This window comes from Ptychodera flava, chromosome 8 (assembly GCF_041260155.1).
Source record: "Ptychodera flava strain L36383 chromosome 8, AS_Pfla_20210202, whole genome shotgun sequence".
In the NCBI taxonomy this organism is placed as follows: Eukaryota; Metazoa; Hemichordata; class Enteropneusta; family Ptychoderidae; genus Ptychodera; species Ptychodera flava.
Window position 1 is genome coordinate 41,365,881 of NC_091935.1, and position 19,887 is coordinate 41,385,767.

Consider the following 19,887-nt stretch of genomic DNA (forward strand, 5'->3'; position numbering starts at 1 on the left):
TGACCTCTGTTAGAGTAACTTCTTTTTGGGACCAATATGGCAATAACCTTTTCAACCCAGTTCTGTTGGGGTATATCAGAAGTGTCATTCATTTGACAGCAATACTACTTCTTCAGTTACCAAACCAATGACCTGAGCTGTTCCGTTGACTTTTGGCTCTGCTGTCAGTCTGATTTCTTTAAAAGTAGGTATGCAGGTTCCCTAGGTGACCTGAAGGTGGGTTTGTTCGAATTGTGGTGAAATTTGCATCTTTGTATTTTAGGGGCAATTTTTTCCATCTTTGGTCAAAAAATCATCTCAGAATCTGCATGTTTGATTGCTTTGAAATGTTGATATACCCCTGGGGCTGACTTAAGTGTTCAAATTGTAATGAAATTGACTTCAAAAATCTTGTAAAAACCAGCTCTTTAGAATGCTTTGAAATTTTATATGCAGGTCTCTCTATGGTTGATCTTGGTCAGATTTGTTCCAGTTGGGGCAAAATCTGCATTACTGTATTTTGGAGGCATTTTTTCCACATTTTTGCTAAAAAAATCATTCAATTTTGGTCACAATGCTATGTGATGGGCTCCAGTAATAAATGATTACTGTAAAACATACTGTGAACTATTATAGTATATATGATTTATCTGGTTAGCTTTATTCTTGCTTTGTGAAATATTACATAACAGGTACTCTGGCCTGAAGCAAGTCTGTCTCTTACAGTGGAAGTATGGCTTCACAATCTTTATCAACTAAGTACACCAGTCAATCATTTTAAAGCATGACTGCAAAGACGCCATGAACTACTGCGAAAAAGTAACCAGTACCTAGATATATATTTGAAAACTTTGAACAACCCATGTGGAAACTTCCCAGCAATCAAAAACGTGATTCCATGTCATTTTTGTTTTCACGAATGTCCATATATTGTGATTTTCACTGGACATATATTTTTGATTGAATTTTACCTCCAGTGACACATTTTGCCGCTGTTACTGCAAGAGTACATGTTGACAATCTTGTTTACAAGTTCAAGTTAAGCAGTTATCGGTGGATATCCCCAACAGAGAAGTTCAGAGCTGTTCAGAGTCAGATCTCAAGCCTTTCAAAGTGATATCTATCATCATTTAGTGAAGTCAAACAATCAAACACTGTGTAAATGAACAACAAAATTGCCAGACATATTCTATCTAACGTGATATGCTCAATTCAACTTGATGACACCCAGTTTGATCGACAAGGCCAGTTTAAAAACTTATGTTTAGCACTGTTCCATGTTAGTGTCCAAACCTCTATCAAAAGTGGATCAATGAATCAAAATTAGACAATTCACATGTTGAATGCATGTGAATCGTACCAGGGTCAGCAATATTTTTAAAAACTCACAAATTGTACAAACATTTACGTGCTACAAGATATTACCATGAGTTTTGGCAGGAATTTACAATTTACTAATCAGAAGCTAGTCAGCAAACAATTGCATTTGTTCAGCACTGCTGCACTGCAAACACAATCAATCTGTCAGTATTCCAACAAATGGGAAAAGAATTATAGTAAGATAAGAAATGTAGTAGTTACAATCCATGAAACTACAATGGATTTCAGAGAGGCTGCAAACCAGACCATGGACACATTGGGAGTGTAATATCATTGCTGATGACACTTCTGGAGGAAGCATACAGCAGTCCACAGACCATGTACTTTATTGTCACTGTTGTCAGTTGTACAGGAAGCAGACAAATAATGAAGGCTGTCCATACAACTGAGGTTCTGATGTAATACACAGAGTAATATGGAGGTGTTGGAGTTAGGGCTGACAGTAAGCAGGTCTTTGTATAACTTTGAAAGAAATGGCTCATTGAGGTGTCTCAGAAATAATAACATTAAACCACTATGGTGGAGAGTACATCATCATGCTATGGCCATGTTTATACAAATATACCAGGCAGCTTATGTCAAGTATTGGTTTGGTAATATTGACTGAAGTTCTTGCAAGAGTTGTTTTGCTGTGGTGTCTTGCCATCCAGTTCCCGTCATTGGTCCATTAACAATATCAATAAATTTTTGGAGAAACTGTTTTCCAGAGTCCACTAAGCTTATTGGCTGTTGTAAATCTTTAGATGCCATAGTATGCCAGTGACACATTTCACCAGCATACATCAAGGCTAACAGATGTGTGTCGCTGAAAATCCCTGAAAGGTAACAGTTATTTGAAAATTAGACTGCTATGGAAATAACGCAACATTCATGATGTAAATAGACAGACTCTTCTCCAAACACTCTTATCTTTTTACACTCTATATCAAGCACTTTCCTCTGACAAACACTTGTCATTTTGACGTGTTTAAACATTAGATTTATACTATTATGTGTAAAAAAATCAAATAAAGAATAATTGAATGAAAACTAAATACACAGAATATGTGTAGAGAGAGAAATGGTAATCCATGTATCTTTACCTTGTTGGATTAGCTGGAGTGTACTGTCATCACATTGCACACCATCAAAGTTGGTTGGTCGAGTTTTCAACATTTTACTTAAATGATTTACTCCTTCTGATAACATCTGGGAAGAATAGGCAAGTACTATTAGAAACATGTTACTTTTAACTATCAGGTATTTCAATATTACAGTTTTCAAATTGTTCAAAGAGAACTTTCTGTGTTTGTAATCAAGTTCTATAAAGATATAGACACTGTATGCTTGTTAAAATTTACAAATGATGAATCTCATAATGAGGATAACCATTCCTGTGTAACATCTTGCCAATGGAAAATGGTGTATAATGGGTATGCTATAAATGCGCATGAATTGGTATGATGTACATGTAATAAGTATGGTGTGTATCCATGAACTAAATGGGTATGATGTATATGTAATACATAAACTGAATGGGTTTGATATCCATGTAATAGGTATGGTACAGTATACATGTACTGGGTTTTAAAGTGTGCTGATCAGAAACAATGACGCAATGTTACTCATTTTACATGTATGTAGGATAACAAATTTGTGATTTCATTTGTGATTTTAGAAATAGGATAGGTTCATGTTCCAACAGAAACACATGTTGGGGACAAAACACCAATCTCTGAATTGATACAAGTTCTACATACCTTAATAAAATGATCTAAATTATGTTGCAGTCTATGTGAATCATCATGAAGGGTATGGCAATACATGTACATAAGAGCACCTCTTCTCCAATGAATACATTCTAATAATTCTACTCCAAGTATTTCAGTTATATCAGCATCATCTCCAAATATTTCTCGTACAAACAAGGTTGTGTCAGGAATTGTAACTAAAAATTAATCACAGACTAAAATGTTACGAATACAGTAATCGAACTGCAAGAGTTTTTAAAGAGATGCACGGTTCAGCTAATTATTTGAAAATTTATCAATAAAAGAGATTTTGCAAATAATTTGTTGAAAGTTTCATATGACCAATTGTTTAGACCACAGCATTATTGTAGTTGTCTTCAACAAATCTTCAACTGTCCACCTTGCACCTGTGGATGCAAGTCCCCAAAAATGATTTGATAAATTGTTCAAATCAAAAGTAGCCATAAATATCAACTTTGTTACACAGAACATTATATAAAGTTTACTTTGCACTACAGTTGTTCAAAATAAGCCAGTAAAGGTAAACAGGAAACTACCAATCTATTTGTGACTGAGACTGTGTATGATCTCATGTTATATATACTGATGAACATCATAAATTTTTATGGTATATAGAGTTGTCTTTAAAAACTGACTTCTCATCAACCTATACCTGTATTGTATCATAGACAGTAGAAGGTTCCCCCATCTAATGTCTATGATTGTACCAAAATCTTACATGTGATCACCCTAGATGATTGTTTGAACTTCCTAATAGGAAAATCAAATCCAATTCATATACTTCATTGTTCACATGTACATGTGGTATAGTTCCCACCTCAAAGTTGAATATAATGTGAGGGTTTATTTGAATATTTAACTCTTGAACAAGTGTTCAACAAGATTCAGCTAGGAAAGCGGAAACAACTTTTTATATCCACGTATGCTATGTGTGAGAATACAAATGAGCAATCAATATGTTCTCATACTCTGTATTATTGTGTGAGTAAAATATGTTTGTGTTTGGCACATGCTCATTGGCCATCTCCTTATCCTACATCAAAGGTGTACATATTATTTGGCAAATGGGAGGTTCCATACTGAAAGCTAGAACTACAGACTGATACACTTCAAAGTGAGCAGGTTATGTGCAACTACACTGGTGGCAAATACAGGAAAACAGATCAGACTAAAATGTGATTTGTTGACTAATACATCACAAAATAATTATTACCAATACTGAAATTAAAGAAGGAAACATATCAGTGTAACAGCATTTTGCAAAGCATTTGGAGTAAATAAATGTGGACTTCATTTCTCATAGAGGAATGAATAGATCATGGTATTTTTTGAAGTAAAAATGATAACCACAATTTTTGTGAGTACTTTCACAACCCAGTGGGCTGATATGGAGAGTCTCATATTCATTAGGGAATTTCTGTCCTGTCTTGTGTAGAATACAAAGTCCCCAACTCCTATTAGATAGATAGTCTATGTCAGCATATTAGGGTGTGGGAATCTGTCAGTCCATAGACCCAGAGCATAATTTATTACCATATTAATCTATTACAACTCCATCAATAGATGGTCAGATCTTTTTTGTCAGCTAAAAGTATTTCAAGTTGAGGGCATGAAAAGAATCAACATTGACCTGATTTATCAGTCTTATACTCACACTACATATCAGTATCTTGTAATTGAAGTTGAAATTAGTACATTATGGCATGAAAAGGTAAAAATAATGTCAAGGACAGTGTGCTCATATTTAGTTTGCATTGATCCATCAAGAAATATTTAAACTAGAAAAATAAGAATGACAAAAGTAAATATGGTCTGAAACTTTAGGTACTGGAGGTTAACTTTAGGAACAGGCATAGTAGAGTAATGTTTCAACACAGTCCCTCTTGGTTTCAGCAGGTCTGCCAATATGTATCAGTTCATGAACAATGACAGGAAATGACTCAAGGTCTACCTGTACACCAAATACTGAGATGGTAGGTGCGGCGGATTGGGAGCTTTTGCGTGTGACGGACATACATCCGTACATACATATATACATACATACATACATACACACAGACATACAGGCGCCACAGACGCACCATATAAGCTCTTTTTGGTATTTATATGCATACCTAATATGAGCTAAAAAAAAATGCGAATGCAACATTGTTCCTATGAAATCTATATTTTGTTCAAAGTTCACTGATATAAATGTCTTAATGTCTGAATTAGAAATACCATTGTGTTCTTACCTAAGATATTGTGTACCATGTCTTTAGCAATAGCTTCAGGAAAGTCTTTATCCACCAAGTCATTTTCATCAATATATGTGAAATCCAAGAGGGCCTGTAAAACAAAGTTGCTTCTGGAACTTAACAGGTCCATAGAACCTCAAATATATTAATATGGAAGTAACTGAAATTTGCAAAATACTTTTATTTTTTTCAGTGAAAAAGTCAAGATATATGAATTTCAATTATTTCAACATGTAATTTTTGAGTTGCCATAAGTATATCTCGACTTTTTTCTCTAAAAAAAATATTGGGCAAAATTCATCATCATTTGTACAAAACCAAAAACAGACACTCCTAGAAACCTGTAAATTAAATTTTAAAGCAGTTGTACGAGCGTTTTAAGAAAAATACGATGTTCTGAACAAAGAAATAGCACACTGCCCTTAACCCTTTGAGTGCTGTAATTTTCCCACCAAAATTTCAGTGCAAAATATTACCAATTTTAATGAAATTTTCTGTATTGTTTGGTATTATTGGACCAAATGGGTAGAATTTTTCATTGGGTGCAGTTTTTGACAAAATTTTTTTGAAAAATGTGAAAAAAATTGTCTTGGAACAAAATGTTGGCGTTATATTCTATAAAGGCAAGAAAAGGTGACTTGTGCACTCAAAGGGTCAACAGTTAGGTCATTATGCAAATTTTATGCAAATTTCATAATAATTTTCACCAGTCAAATTTATATCACCACTAGGAAACTATCAATACGTTTGAGAGCTATTATGCCAACAGTTCTGACAAAAATTTGACGAAAATGACAAAAATTAAGTTTCATGTTTGCCATTTGCATATCAAAATTTCACCATCATTTTGGGCATATGTTAACAAGATCATTCTGAAAAACACTAAAATCTAAACCGAGACCAAGTGGACAAGTTATTCCTGAAGAGAAAACTTTTGACAAAAATGACCACAAATATTGTCAACAAGTCATCGTTGATGACACAGCCCCCACTTGTTAATGGGTACTTTGATTACAAGTCCTCAGAGAGGATAGAGTCCTCTTCATTAATTAGGTCTGTGATAAAAATACTTTGATACAGATGGCACTCAATGGCCAAGAATGAGTTCCATGGTGATGAAAACATAAAACCAATGTAGGCTACCATCCTAAAGTTCATAAAATGAGTCAACTAGGAATTAATCAACAGGGTGTTGCAAAACATTTTTGCATACAATCCTACTACTTAATAGATTATCACTGGTACCATATTTCATGAAGTTTGATGCAGTATTTACAACAAACTATGAGATCAACATCTGTATCAAGTTTCATCAAATTTGACGTTGTATTAATTTGTGGCTATATCACTCTAATTAGGAAAGTTCATTACATATGCAATTACAAATTAATTAAAATGACACTGATAAATGTCTTTTTCAATGTTAAAGCAATGTGAGCTTAATATCTATGCACAGTTTCATGAAATTTGGTGCAGTATTTCTTGACATATCAGCCTACTTACAAAACTTCAATAATTGACATGTTACTGCTACATGACGTGAAACAAATTGACGGGCATATGTATGAAATAGGTCAATGTCCTTGTACCAACTTTGAATGATACTGGTGGAAATATGTCTGAGTTATGGCTCTGTACATTAGAAAATTGTAACAAAATCACCGCCATGCAGCGATATTTGATCTTACTGTTTAAAAAATCAACACGTACCGTATATGTATTACATAAGTCAATGTCCATGTACCAAAATTGAATAAGATCAGTTGAGACTTGCCAGAGTTATGGCTCTCGACATGAAACAACCATAACAAAATTGCCACCATGTGGCCATAATTGACCACCTTGTGAAACCAATCGACATACATATGTATAAATAAGTCAATGTCCTTGTACCAACTTTGAATAAGTTCGCTGGATACATGTCTGAGTTATGGTTCCGGACATGAAAAAATCGGAAAAAAAAAATGGCCACACGGCGGCCATATTGGATTGTATCACAAAACAAATCAATGTGCATATGTATGACATAGGTCAATGTCCTTGCACTAAGTTTGAATAAAATTGGTGAATAAAATCGTACGTGTCCAAAGGACGTGAACAAATTGTAACAAAATGGCTGCCATGCAGCCATATTGGATCATATCATGAAACAAATTGACGTACATATGTATGACATAGGTTAATGTCATTGTACAAACTTTGAATAAAATCGGTTGAGATATGCCTGAGTATTATGGCTCTGTACATGAAAAAATCATAACAAAATGGCCACACGGCAGCCATATTGGATCATATCACAAAACAAATTGACATGCATATCTATGACATTGGTCAATATCCTTGTACCAACTTTGAAAAAAATCGGTTGAAACATGTCTGACTTATGGCTCTGTACATGAAAAAATCGTAATAAAATGGCCGCCTGGCGGCCATATTGGATCGTATCACAAAACAAAGTGACGTGCATATCTATGACATAGGTCAATGTCCTTGTACCAACTTTGAATAAAATCAGTTGAGATATGTTTGAGTTATGGCTCTGTACATGAAAAAATTGTAACAAAATGGCCACACGGCAGCCATATTGGATCGTATCACAAAACAAATTGATGCGCATATCTATTACAGTGGTCAATATCCTTGTACCAACTTTGAAAAAAATCGGTTGAAACATGTCTGACTTATGGCTCTGTACATGAAAAAAATCGTAATAAAATGGCCGCCTGGCGGCCATATTGGATCGTATCACAAAACAAATCGACGTGCATCTGTATGACATATGAAGTAATCCTTGTACCAAGTTTGAATGAAATCGCTCCTTGCATCTCTGAGATATCTGCATGAACGGACGGACGGACGCACGCACGCACACACGCACGCACGCACGCACGGACATGACCAAACCTATAAGTCCCCCCGGACGGTGTCCGTGGGGACTAAAAATATAAATATGCTAATTTGTATATATATTGAATAGATTGTCCCTACTAAAATATATACCACTTATCATAATAATTACTCAGTTATTAATGAAATCATAATTAATATTTTTCTCATAATTCTACAAGCCATATCTATGAGATTCAAGTCCATTCTTGATAATCGTGTAAAAAGACCAAAGCTTAGTTACATTTGATACAATAATGCTTGAGTTATGAGCCCCACAAATTTGGTTGCAGATTGACAGACACAGACTACACTCACATAGACTGACAGTGATGACATTGGCTTCTCTGTGTGCCTTGGGAACAGGAGGACCAAAAAGCTAGAAAAAGTTTGTTGATGACACTTTATAGACTAAACATTAACTTTCTGAAACATTACCTGCATGTATTGTCGTGCAGAATCAATCATTATCTTTTTATTGCCAGAGCTGTGAAAGAAAAATGCACAAAACAAAGAAAAGCTGACACAATTGCTAATTTGCAAGTAATACACAGTGTTCTGTAATGTTAATTTGTAGAATGATGAGTAAATCTCAAAACTACAACTCAAGTGATGTAAGCTGTGAAATCCCTTTGGTAAACACATTGGGGTGGGGGCACGAAACCGATGCAGTGCCGTTTTATCCCTTGCCAATATTTTCCCAGACTCGAGTATGTTAAGGCACGGCCTCCGCAAGGGCGCCCTCTATCGACAAGTGCGTTTCGGTTTTACTGGCTAAATCGGCACATCCTTCCGTATTAGTCAAACTTTGTATATGTATTTTATAAAAAACGACTCTGAAAATAGTATTATGTTGATAAAATCCCCGAAATAATAATTAATTTCACTAAATAACGGTATTTTTGGTTCCAAAATGGTATTGTCTGTTTGAGCACAGAATCAAGCCAGTAGACTCCCCCATATCCTGAAAATAACCACACTGTCCGCGTTGACCCCACTTTCCATCACTAGTGCGACCTATACTGTAAGAAATTTCGCCCTTGTATTAATGACTCGCCACAAAATATCAGCTGACCCTTGACGGACGACCTCCAGTACGAGCGTAATTGGGGTCAAACTGTGCGTGCACTTGCTTTCTGGGATAAAGGATCGCTAGCATGATATTGACAAACATGTCAATATAATATTCAAATCAGAGATTTAAAAAAATAACAAGCTTAACGGCTGGATTTTGGCATCTTTCTTGTCGTAATTTGGGACTCTAGCCGGCCCGGGGAATCCCTATGCAGGCCCCTGGGGAAGCCCATCCAGGGACCACATACAATGCTTTATGGGTAGAGACAGCTGACTGTATCCTAGTAACGAGGCGGTCGTGTCCATTTCAGCACGCATTCAGCGATCGCGTCGGTGCGAGAGCAGTTCTGGAGATCGATAAAATACTCAACCTCGCTTTTGTTTCTGACGTTTTTTTTGTACATGTCGTGAGTAGTGACAACCAGTTGTTGCAAAACACCCCTGTCTGTCCTTGATGAATGATGGCGAAAACAAGTGGTGGGCCACATCAGGGATCAACATGTGCTGATATCAGTGATATGGCGGCAACCCCGGGCGGCAACCATGATGGCGTAGCCACAATATCCTTCGTCAAACTGCGTTCATTTCGATATGTATAAGTCTTCGTTGGCTCTTGATATGCTAAAGACCGAAACGGTGAAGTTGGCTGACATAAATAGCCGTTCCAAATCTCCCGTTTGGGTCTTTTGCCCACATGAGCTGAAGCCTCGAAGGCTACACTCGCGAGTACTTGCACACCATACAAGTCAAGCTGAGCGCGGGCGCTCAGGGAAACATGAATATTTATTAGCGCAAATTTGCATATTCATAAGAAATTTCTCGAGCCTCGCCTTAACGTACTTGAGCACACATGTCAGGGCTCGAAATAAACTTTTTTACCTGGTAGTCCACTTGGGCTCCATTATCTGAAGTTGGCAGCCCAGTGACAATGGCTGATAGCCCATGCACGTTTTAGTTTTGGGGATATTGTTTTTCATTAACTTGACAAGAAAAAGCAATTTTTCAAGATTCTGCCCATGAAGTGAATTTTCTAGTCATTTGATGTGAACACTTGCACTCCTAATACCCAAAGGAAACAGGTAAAAGCCCCCCCCCCCCCCCCACCCCAATGTTCTGGTCTTTGACATTCAGCAAAAGTGATGCAGCGAAGCAGTTTTCTTTCCCCCCCCCCCCCCTTTTTATTCTTAACGATGCCGGTTTGACACTATTGATGCAACAGTTATTGTCTTTTATCACTGGCTGCATAATACTTCCTTTTTTTCTTTTTAGCAGTTTTGGACATGCAAACAGGGATATCAAGGATAGCTGTACAGATTAGTATGTAACCCCAAAAAATGCCATGACACGCAGGTTCTAAATGGTGCACACCGTGACCAGAAATGATTTATTTTTGGCCTAATGGACAACAGTGATACTCAAAAGTTTGGTGACCTATTGAAAACTCGTTTCATTCTCAGACTTCCATGTAAATCTTAATAGTCGTCATGACAATAACCATGACCTTCCCAGCATGTTGAGACTAGACATATTGTAGCAGTGCTAAAAATAGACCATGGGCTTTCTGTAGGGAGGAGGCATATTGTCCGTGATTGATACATAATGATCTGAATGCAATGAAAATGTGTTTTCAATGGCCATAACTTCCTGTGCCTGTCATCCCCCCCCAAGTACATAAGTTGAGATACTGAAACTTTGTTGCAAAGTTCTACGGCACAGTCGTCTTTATAATTTGCATAACAAAGTCATAGTCTGGCCTTACTGTGTCAAACTGGATTTGACTGCAATTTAGCTCGTCCAAAAGTGATGATCGGACATGGCACGCCAAGTACTGACTGAATTTTATGTCCCGGTCTTTGGTAGTCCGTGTGGGCTACCATTTCACGGATTTTGATAGCCCTAGGGTAAAGTTGGTAGTCTGTGGATGCAGGACTACCCCTAATTTTGAACTCCGCATGTGGATGATCCAACTTGGTTTCTACTCAATAAAACATCTCAGGTATATATATACTACAAGAACCTGGAGCCACTTTCTGCATTTATTTTCCTGTACGGTATATGTTTTTCTGTTGCATCTCATTATAACTTGGGGTGTCTTATAGGTTGTACATATATTTAACTCTTTCATACTTGATGTAAAAAAATATCAAATTTAATGGTACTTGGAATGTGCAGCTTTGGAAAGTTAGGCATTTTATAATATCTGTTATATTGATGGCTTTAGAAGTAAGTTTCTGTCATGTTTGAACTTGCAGGCATTAAAAACATTGTGCATTTTTTTGTATCTTGTTACCCCCCCCCCCAACATATGTCTGGTCCCCATCAAAGGGTATTTTTCAAATACTATTTCCCTAGGGAAATAGTTTTTGCCCATATTTGGAAAAGTACTCTGTCACGTGACCGTAAACCCCGGGGGGGGGGGGTAACTCCCATAGATGGCTATACGGGGAGGGTCCGCGCGAAAGGGGTCGTTTTTTTGTGCTGTTTGGTATCAGAAAGGGTATACTTTTCACGAGGTGTTGGTATGAGAAAGGGTCCGGTTTTAAACACAAACTGACATTTGTTAAAACATAGGGCCAAAGTCCCTGAAGCTACTATAGACATGGATACAAAATTAAGTATTTCCTGACTGTATGAAATTATCTCACTAAGGTCATCCTTGGGACCTGTAAACCAAATATTAAAGCTGTCTGACCAGCGGTTTTGAAAAAAGAAGCGACTCAACAGTTGACAGAGCTCTGCTGCGTTATGTAGAGAATAACCTTTTGTGACACATGTATTGATGAAGAAGGTCACTGGATATCTTTGATAGCTCATTTCAGGATGGCCTCACCAAAAATGGAAAAAAAAATTCCGTAAAAATGCAGATTTGCATATTTCATCACAATTTGAACAAATCTAAGTTGGGTTATCGCTAGGGACCTGTATACCAAATAACAAAGCTGTCTGACCAGTGGTTATGAAGAAGGAGATTTTTTACCAAAATCGCCTTTTTTTGGTGCTAATTTGAATATTTTCAACAATATCAAAAAATTAATAAAAATAGTTTCTTAAAATCATATATTTTATCCACACAGTAAGTACTGCAGTTGTCAAGATATTTGAGTGGACGGACGCCTAACAAATGGACATACATACATACATACATATATACATACATACATACAGACTGACGGTGCACGCCGGACGGATACCCATTGCAATAGCTTTTATAGACTATATTAGTCTATATTTGCAACCAAACAAGATTAATTACATTCTAATTAAAGTAAACAAGACTTGCTTAAATCAAGATTTACATCATAAAAAACAGCATATATGTATCTGTCAGGTTATAAAGAATCTTGAGCTGGTTATCTTTATCAGTATTTCCATTCTATTAACCAAGCACATTTTGACTTTCAAATTAACATTGTAAGTAAGTTCTGTTGAATAAGTTGAGACTGTGCGTACTCAGAGAAAGCACACTGAAGAGACAAATGTTTGAAACTTAAGAAGTTCAAGGTCATCAAAAGCATTAATAAGGAATCATGTTACACTTTCATTGCACTGTTTACACAGATTGCATAATTGCTATAAATAGCACATGAGGAATCTTACAGCCCAGCTTTACCATAAAAACCCTATCACTTTGACCACTCTTTTAATTGACCACTCTATTTTTTTCCTCAAAGAGTAATTTTATTTTATCCTTACCAAATCAACCGTAAATGGAAATTAGAACTTTCTCTATCTCTATTTATTTGACCACCCTATCATGACAAACTATTATGAGCAATTTCTTTTATAACATACAAGGCACAATAAATGACGGTTCAGAATATGTCATAATCCTCCAAGATGGTAAGCATTTCACTATGAACTGTCAAAGAAAGTTGAACTTTCTGATAATACTACACTAAATTATTTTGGCTTTGATGATTTCCAATCTAATTCAATTATTTAAAATCATATTAATTATTTTTTTCTGGGTGAATTGATAGGGTTTATACAGTACAAGAATTACATACAATGTAAGTCAAATTTTGACCAAAAATGACAAAAAAATTCCTTAAAAATACACCTTTGCATATTTCATCACAATTTTAACAAATCTAAGTTGGGTTATCCCGCGGGACCCGTATACCAAATAACAAAGCTGTCTGACCAGCGGTTATGAAGAAGAAGATTTTTTACCAAAAACGCCTTTTTTGGCATTAATTTGCCTATTTTCAACAATATCAAAAAATTAAAAAAAACAGTTTCTCAAAATCATATTTTTCATCTACACAACAAATATCAAATCAGTAAGTACTGCGGTTCTCAAGATATTTGAGTGGACGGACGCCTCACAAACGGACATACATACATACATACATACATACATACAGACTGACGCCGGACGCCGGACGGATACCCATCCCAATAGCTGCTATAGACTATAGTCTATAGTAGCTAAAAATCATGCTGTCAACACTGGAAACCCATGTATCTACATCCCAGATCTACCATCAATATTTCCGATCTGTCGGTTTGACTGTTGGTACCCCTGGTACGCAAGGCGAGTGAGTCGTATCTGTATACATATGGTATTGTATGGTATCAGATAGGGCGCCGTAAAATAAATTCTTTGTTTGCCGTCCGCGTGCGGGTAGGTTTTTGGACGAAATATGAAAAACAAACACAGATCGTATGCTCGAAAATACGACGCGTTGTGTCCTTCCTTTGTTGGCAATGACGCAGCAACTTACTCAAATGTCTCAAAAACGCAAATGTCGTACGATCGTTTCGATACAAATCAGATTACCTATCACAAAGGGGTACATCAACCGCTGTACGTAAAGTGTACATGTGCACCTCCGGTTGTAGTGGACTGCAGTATACCGTAAGTGAAGATCGATCGACCGTTTCACAAGTTATTTCTCCTCAAAGTTTCCAAATCGGCGGAAGTGCGCTGTATTGGCTTGGTCTCCATACAAGACGGATCGAAAACAATTCTTGACTGGTTTAGCTTCGAATAAGGAATGGAACTGAATTTCCATCAGCTTCTGCGCGATCCGCGATTGATCACGAGGGGGCAAGCAGCCCGGTGGTGGGGCAAGCAGTTACCGCCGGTGAAATGTTCGTTGTTGAATGCTTCAAATAGTTCGTACGCAGTATAAGTTGCTTTCACTTTGAACACTGTTTTTGTGCTAAAAACGATGTGGTCATTTTATAAGTCCGGATTAGAATTCAGTTTTCAAAAATAGTAATGGCCATTCAGCATTGCTGTCTTGACAAACAGAATATTCAGCATTTTAGTATGCAATAGCGCTGATCACTTAACGTCATTTTTCTTTCATTAATGTGCAAAAATTTGTCTGCATTTTCGGCAAGAACGATGAAATCAAAACCTGCTAGCGTCATAATGCATACAGAAAATCACACTAATTCATATGAATTTATGGCTCAGACTATAAGTTGCAACAACGACCTTGACCGCCCATGCAGTAACACAATTTGTCCGATTTTCAGGCAGCGGTGTTCGAAGTCGCGCGCGCAGCTATATATAGTAACAAACCTGACACCGAGATCAGCACTATTAGAATTCGGGTAAAAGACTAGTTGATACACAAAATTCAGATTAAATAGCCTTTAAAGTTACAGCTAATGGAGCATTTAACTCAACAGAAACAGTGCTCAGGACTTGTATTTATTTGACACTTAAAAAGGAGGATTTGTACTCGAGGCTGTTATGATTTGCTCAGCTACCCACTCTTCTTACTGCAAATTTTCTAATTGTATGCACAGTCCCTCTATCCACTATGGATAGAGGGACTGTGTTGTATGGAAGAGACAGTAGTTTCACCTTTTACCGAGATGTTTAGCATTTGTTTTCTGAGTGACATCTATACTTTGTTATACTCAGTAACTTTTGCAGTTTAATATGTGGAATGTTCACGTTTTGCAAGAACACCTTTTTGTTGTAAGCTTACCCCAACATTTCGAAATAGTGTTTCGTTGGTACTATATAGACTTTACTTCTCGGTAGACAAGCTTGACAGGTGCCGTCCAAGCTACGCTTCTCCAATTGTCTAAATGCCCTGGACTACTCTTTGGTCGTTGTGTCCTCCTGCCCTGTCTGTTGTATTTTTCTCTCTTGTCCTTTCCCGTATTATTTTAGAATGGGATTTTAAACTAAGTTTAAAGCTTGGTTTTGATCATTGTAGATATAAATTAAAGATAAAAATATACGTCCAATCGTAAACATCAATACAGGTCTCAATCTTAAATTTACGTGTTATAATTAATATACAAATGTCACTTAGAAACGTTGCAAAATTGAAATCATTACGTGAAATTCTTAGGTTCCTTCATTAGGTGTTAATTCAAATATATTTTGTTTTCTTCAAAACTTTGTAAACATCCTCGTATACGTAAGTTGCATTGTCGCAAATATGCTTTTTATTCATATTTGAGATCTTGTTATTTTAATTAATAGTTTTACTGGCACCTATGACCACCCAGACTGAGTGCATAAATCTCCGTCAGAGACAATCTGTAGATCTTCGTAACACAACCAGTTGATTACTATCACACTGTACATGTTGTACATTATGTTCTGGTATAGTGTTTATTGCCATTGTTTATTATGGAATTTTTGTTCAGACTCAGAGTCACCTAACTCTAAGTATGCTTGTTGTATTTACACAAGTATAACCTTTGTTTCCACGCATTGTTTTCAGCGTGCTAATGAAGAGCATAAGAAACACTGCATTGTAAATGTAACAGATGATTTTTTCATACTTGTGACCCATAAACCGATGGAAAAGTTAGAGTTTATGCGATTGATCTGTGTTGTGTTTTTTTTTCTGTGTTTGTTTTTTTTGCTGGCTGGCTGGTAGGTTTTTCAAAAATCCAAGGACGGCAAACAAAGAATTTTATTAACACGGCCTAGCTGTGGAAACGCAGCTATTGTTGGCGGGGTAGCGTGAGTTGCTATGCGGGTCAAAGGTCAACCCCGCCACTCACATAGCAACTCACGCTACCCAGCCAAGAGATAGCTGCATTTCCACAACTAGGTATCAGAAAGGGTAGGTTTTTTTGCTCAAAACTGGTATCACAACAGTTTGGGTTTCCATGTTCGTGCAGAGCCCCCCCGTACTATTAGCCATGGAGTTACCCCCCCCGGGCCGTAAACATAGTGTCATCTGCAGCTTTGAAACAATGGTGGGTTGACTAGTAATCACCTTTTACCTGGTCATGAGGGCTGTAGCACCTGTTTATTAACCTGAGGGACCTTGCGTTACCAGAAACACATTGCTATTCCCCAGGGCCGTAGGCTGAGGGGTATAGTGATGTGTTTCTGGTAACGCACAGCCACATGGGGTAATAAATGGGTGCTATAGCCTGAATGAAGAGCAGGTTATAGGTGCCACACGCTAACGTTGTACCGTATTATGTTACGGTTTTTAAAGGTATACAGTCACCTGTAATCTAAGTATGCCCATATATGGTCAAAGGGGTGTTCCTTGGTATTCAAAATGCCCATGTGAGGGTGCTGTTTTTAAAAAGCTATCGCCAACTTAAAATATGTGATTTGTTAGATTTTCTATATCCATGGTAATTGTGGTAAAATTGGAACGGGTGACAGTATACCTTTCATGTGTTTTGATATAATACACCGCAACAATCCATCGTGACAAGTTTACTTGGCGATTTCTGAACAGCAGTAACAGTAATACCACTTTCTTCCGAAAAATATTCTAAGCATTTTTAGCAACATCCTTGGTTGCACTTGAATCTTTTTTGTCGATGAGCTGTTCAAGTTCCTACGCTGTTGGAACAGAAAATCTTGCAACTAAGGAAGTTGCTAGGTATGCTGCGGATATTTTTGTGAAAAATTGGTACTACTGTTACCGCTGTTGAGATATCGCCAAGTAAGGCTGCGTTCACAAATAACGATTAGGGGGGGGGGGGGGCTGGAGGAATCTCGATTGAAATCTTATTTTTTTTCAGATCCCCCCCCAAGTACCCTAAAAAATTTTCAAATGCCCCCCCTCTATATGGTCAAAATTTTTCAAGTCCCCCCCCCCCCCAACTATCACAGGCCCGCATATTTGTAAAGGATGTGAGCGCAGAACAAATAAACATGTATTGCGCCGTTCTGCTCAAAGGTGTTCAACACTACCTGTATTAGCACTTTGTATAGTCATATTCCCAAGGCAAGTTCTTTAAATGCATCAGTGAATTTTTTAGATTTATTGGTCTAAAAGCCAACTTGAGTTAACCCAACTCTGGCCAGGTCAATTGCTCCTGTTGAAGAGCACACAAAATGCAATCATGAGAGAGTAGGAAAATTGTGAATTCTGGCTAATTGCCATATTGCACAGTGACCTACCAAAAATTCAAAAATTTCTATGTTTTCTTCCATGTGTTGCTCTCTGGCCTGATCTTGTGTACAAGTGAGTTTCACTGTCATGAGTATCATTTGACCAAAACTCTTCTTCAACTACCATGTACACCAGAGTCAGAGCTGTCTCTGTCACTGTTCAGGTATGCAGTGACAGTGACACTACCCGTAGGCAGTAGCTGTATTAACTTTGATAATTTTGGCAATATTTTTATTCAGTTTTACAACTGCGTTCTTGTTCTACTCACTACAGCATGTTGAATTGTCCAGTATTCAGCTTACTATCACAGTGTATGTGTACCATGCATTTGTATCACTGACAACTGACTGTCAGTCTGGACTCCAATTAAATTATCACCAAATGCATATTTATATTTATATATACAGGCTTTGTCGACAAACTAAATATGGTGTGTTTGAGCATGCTGTAGGGAGATAGCAAGAAACTCTAGTTGTCATATTGCATAGAAATATTGCAGAAATCATTAATTAAGTTGCAGCTTCTGCCCTTTTACGGGGCTCAAGTTTGTTTTTTTACGACAAATCACACGTTTAGATTTTTCGAGATAAAAGTCATGAAATGTGACAGAATGGTTCTAGATTTTGTTAAATTATTACTAACATTACAACATTTTGATGACATAAATGGTATTCATTTTTCATTGAATTACCTACAAAAACTTGGAATTGGAAAATGTAAAACTCAAAAGGGACCCAAAAATTTTCAAGTCCCCCCCCTACAGGTAGAGCAAAATTTCAAGTCCCCCCCCCTCCACTACCCCAAAATTTTCGAATCCCCCCCTGAATTCCTCCAGCCCCCCCTAACCGTTTTTTTGTGAACGCAGCCTAAACTTGTCACAATGGATAGTTGCAAAGCATATTATAATAAACAATAACATAAAACAACACGAGCATGTAGTGTGTTATAAAACACCTGTAATCTGGTCTCTTTCGGGCTATAGCACCCGTTTATTACCGCCCCTCGTCGGGCCGGGTAATAGACGGGCGCTATAGCCCTCGTGATCTGTTAATAGGTGTTTACTCTTGAAGCTGATGCTGCGCTCAGTATATGTTACCTTTCCAATAAACAGGCAGCCGTCCTACACTTTTCTTCACACCTGTGTAAGAAGGTAACATTGGCCCCGGTGATGCTCTTTTGTTTGCACATGGTGAGTAAATTGCTTATCTTCGATGAGAGAAACGTCTGTCTTATGCCAGTGTCTTCGTTTATAGCAGCCCCCGTAGCAGCCATTTCATACCACCTTCGTATAAGTGCCTGCTGTATCAATCAAAAATTGATATATGCCTTCACTTAAAGACGCCCCTCGAGTACGTACATGTAAAGCGGATTACTAAGTCTTTATCAGTGACCCGCGATAGCTGTAAATGTCTCTATGAACGTACCCTTTCATGCCCTTTGCTTCGACAGTATTGGCATGAGCTAAAAAAGGAGCTCCATGAGTATATAGTGACTGTCGTCCAAATAGTACAGTACTGAACTACCCGTACCAGTACATGACCCCGGAAGTGTGTGCTGATTGGCTTAGAATGTGTCCCGTTAACAGTTAGTTACACAGGCTGCGACCACAGTCACTCGTGAGCTATTCAGCTCTGGGACTATTCGCCCCATAGACGTGTGTACATAAGCAGCATATGTACACACGTCTATGGGGCGCATAGTCCAAGAGCGGAATAGATCACAGGGGACAGTGCTGCGACCGACCAGAGGCATGGCACTGCTGCTGTCACAGGTGTGATGTTTACTGGGTAGTTTGTATAAGTGTAGTTTATGCTACGTTCCGACGTTCTCTTCTGTAGCCTAACGTCGGAACGTAGCATAAACTACATCACGCCCAGCGCCTGTGACTGCTGTAGTTTAGGCCTATAGCGTTTCACTACGGCGGTGCCTGTGGCTGCGACACGGTGGAGTGAACGTGGCTGCTATAACGAACGCTACACAGTAACCTACATCATGAAGTGACCCTCGACGTGTATTGTTATATGTTATAATGAATACAATAGCTATTGGTCTGCGAAACGATCATAAATGTCATTTGATCTGACCGCAGCGCGGAGATATGTCGAGCATTCCTAAGGGAGTGTTCAAAATTTACTCCCAGGGGGTCCCAAGGATTGGGGGGACCACCCATTTCCCCCTAAGAAAAATTAGGGGGGTTACCACAACAAATTTCCCTCAAAGGTGGGGGACTAC

General features: G+C 37.7%; 1 protein-coding gene across 3 annotated transcripts; it reads right to left on the minus strand.

Annotated features, from left to right (window-relative positions):
- Window positions 1–619: 619 nt before the first annotated feature.
- LOC139139365 (RAB7A-interacting MON1-CCZ1 complex subunit 1-like) lies at window positions 620–19,204 on the minus strand. Of its 3 annotated transcripts, XM_070708263.1 has the most exons (7): window positions 19,080–19,185; window positions 18,752–18,954; window positions 8,672–8,720; window positions 5,345–5,438; window positions 3,099–3,286; window positions 2,442–2,547; window positions 620–2,174 (listed from the first exon to the last, which is right to left on the minus strand). In XM_070708263.1, exons 2-7 carry the CDS (start codon window positions 18,925–18,927, stop codon window positions 1,933–1,935), a joined length of 855 nt encoding a protein of 284 aa, XP_070564364.1. In that variant the 5' UTR covers window positions 18,928–18,954; window positions 19,080–19,185; the 3' UTR covers window positions 620–1,932. The 3 variants fall into 3 exon arrangements, with proteins under 3 accessions (XP_070564364.1, XP_070564362.1, XP_070564363.1); XM_070708261.1 differs by having other exon boundaries at window positions 18,752–19,204; XM_070708262.1 differs by lacking the exon at window positions 18,752–18,954.
- Between the last annotated feature and the right edge of the window lie 683 nt (window positions 19,205–19,887).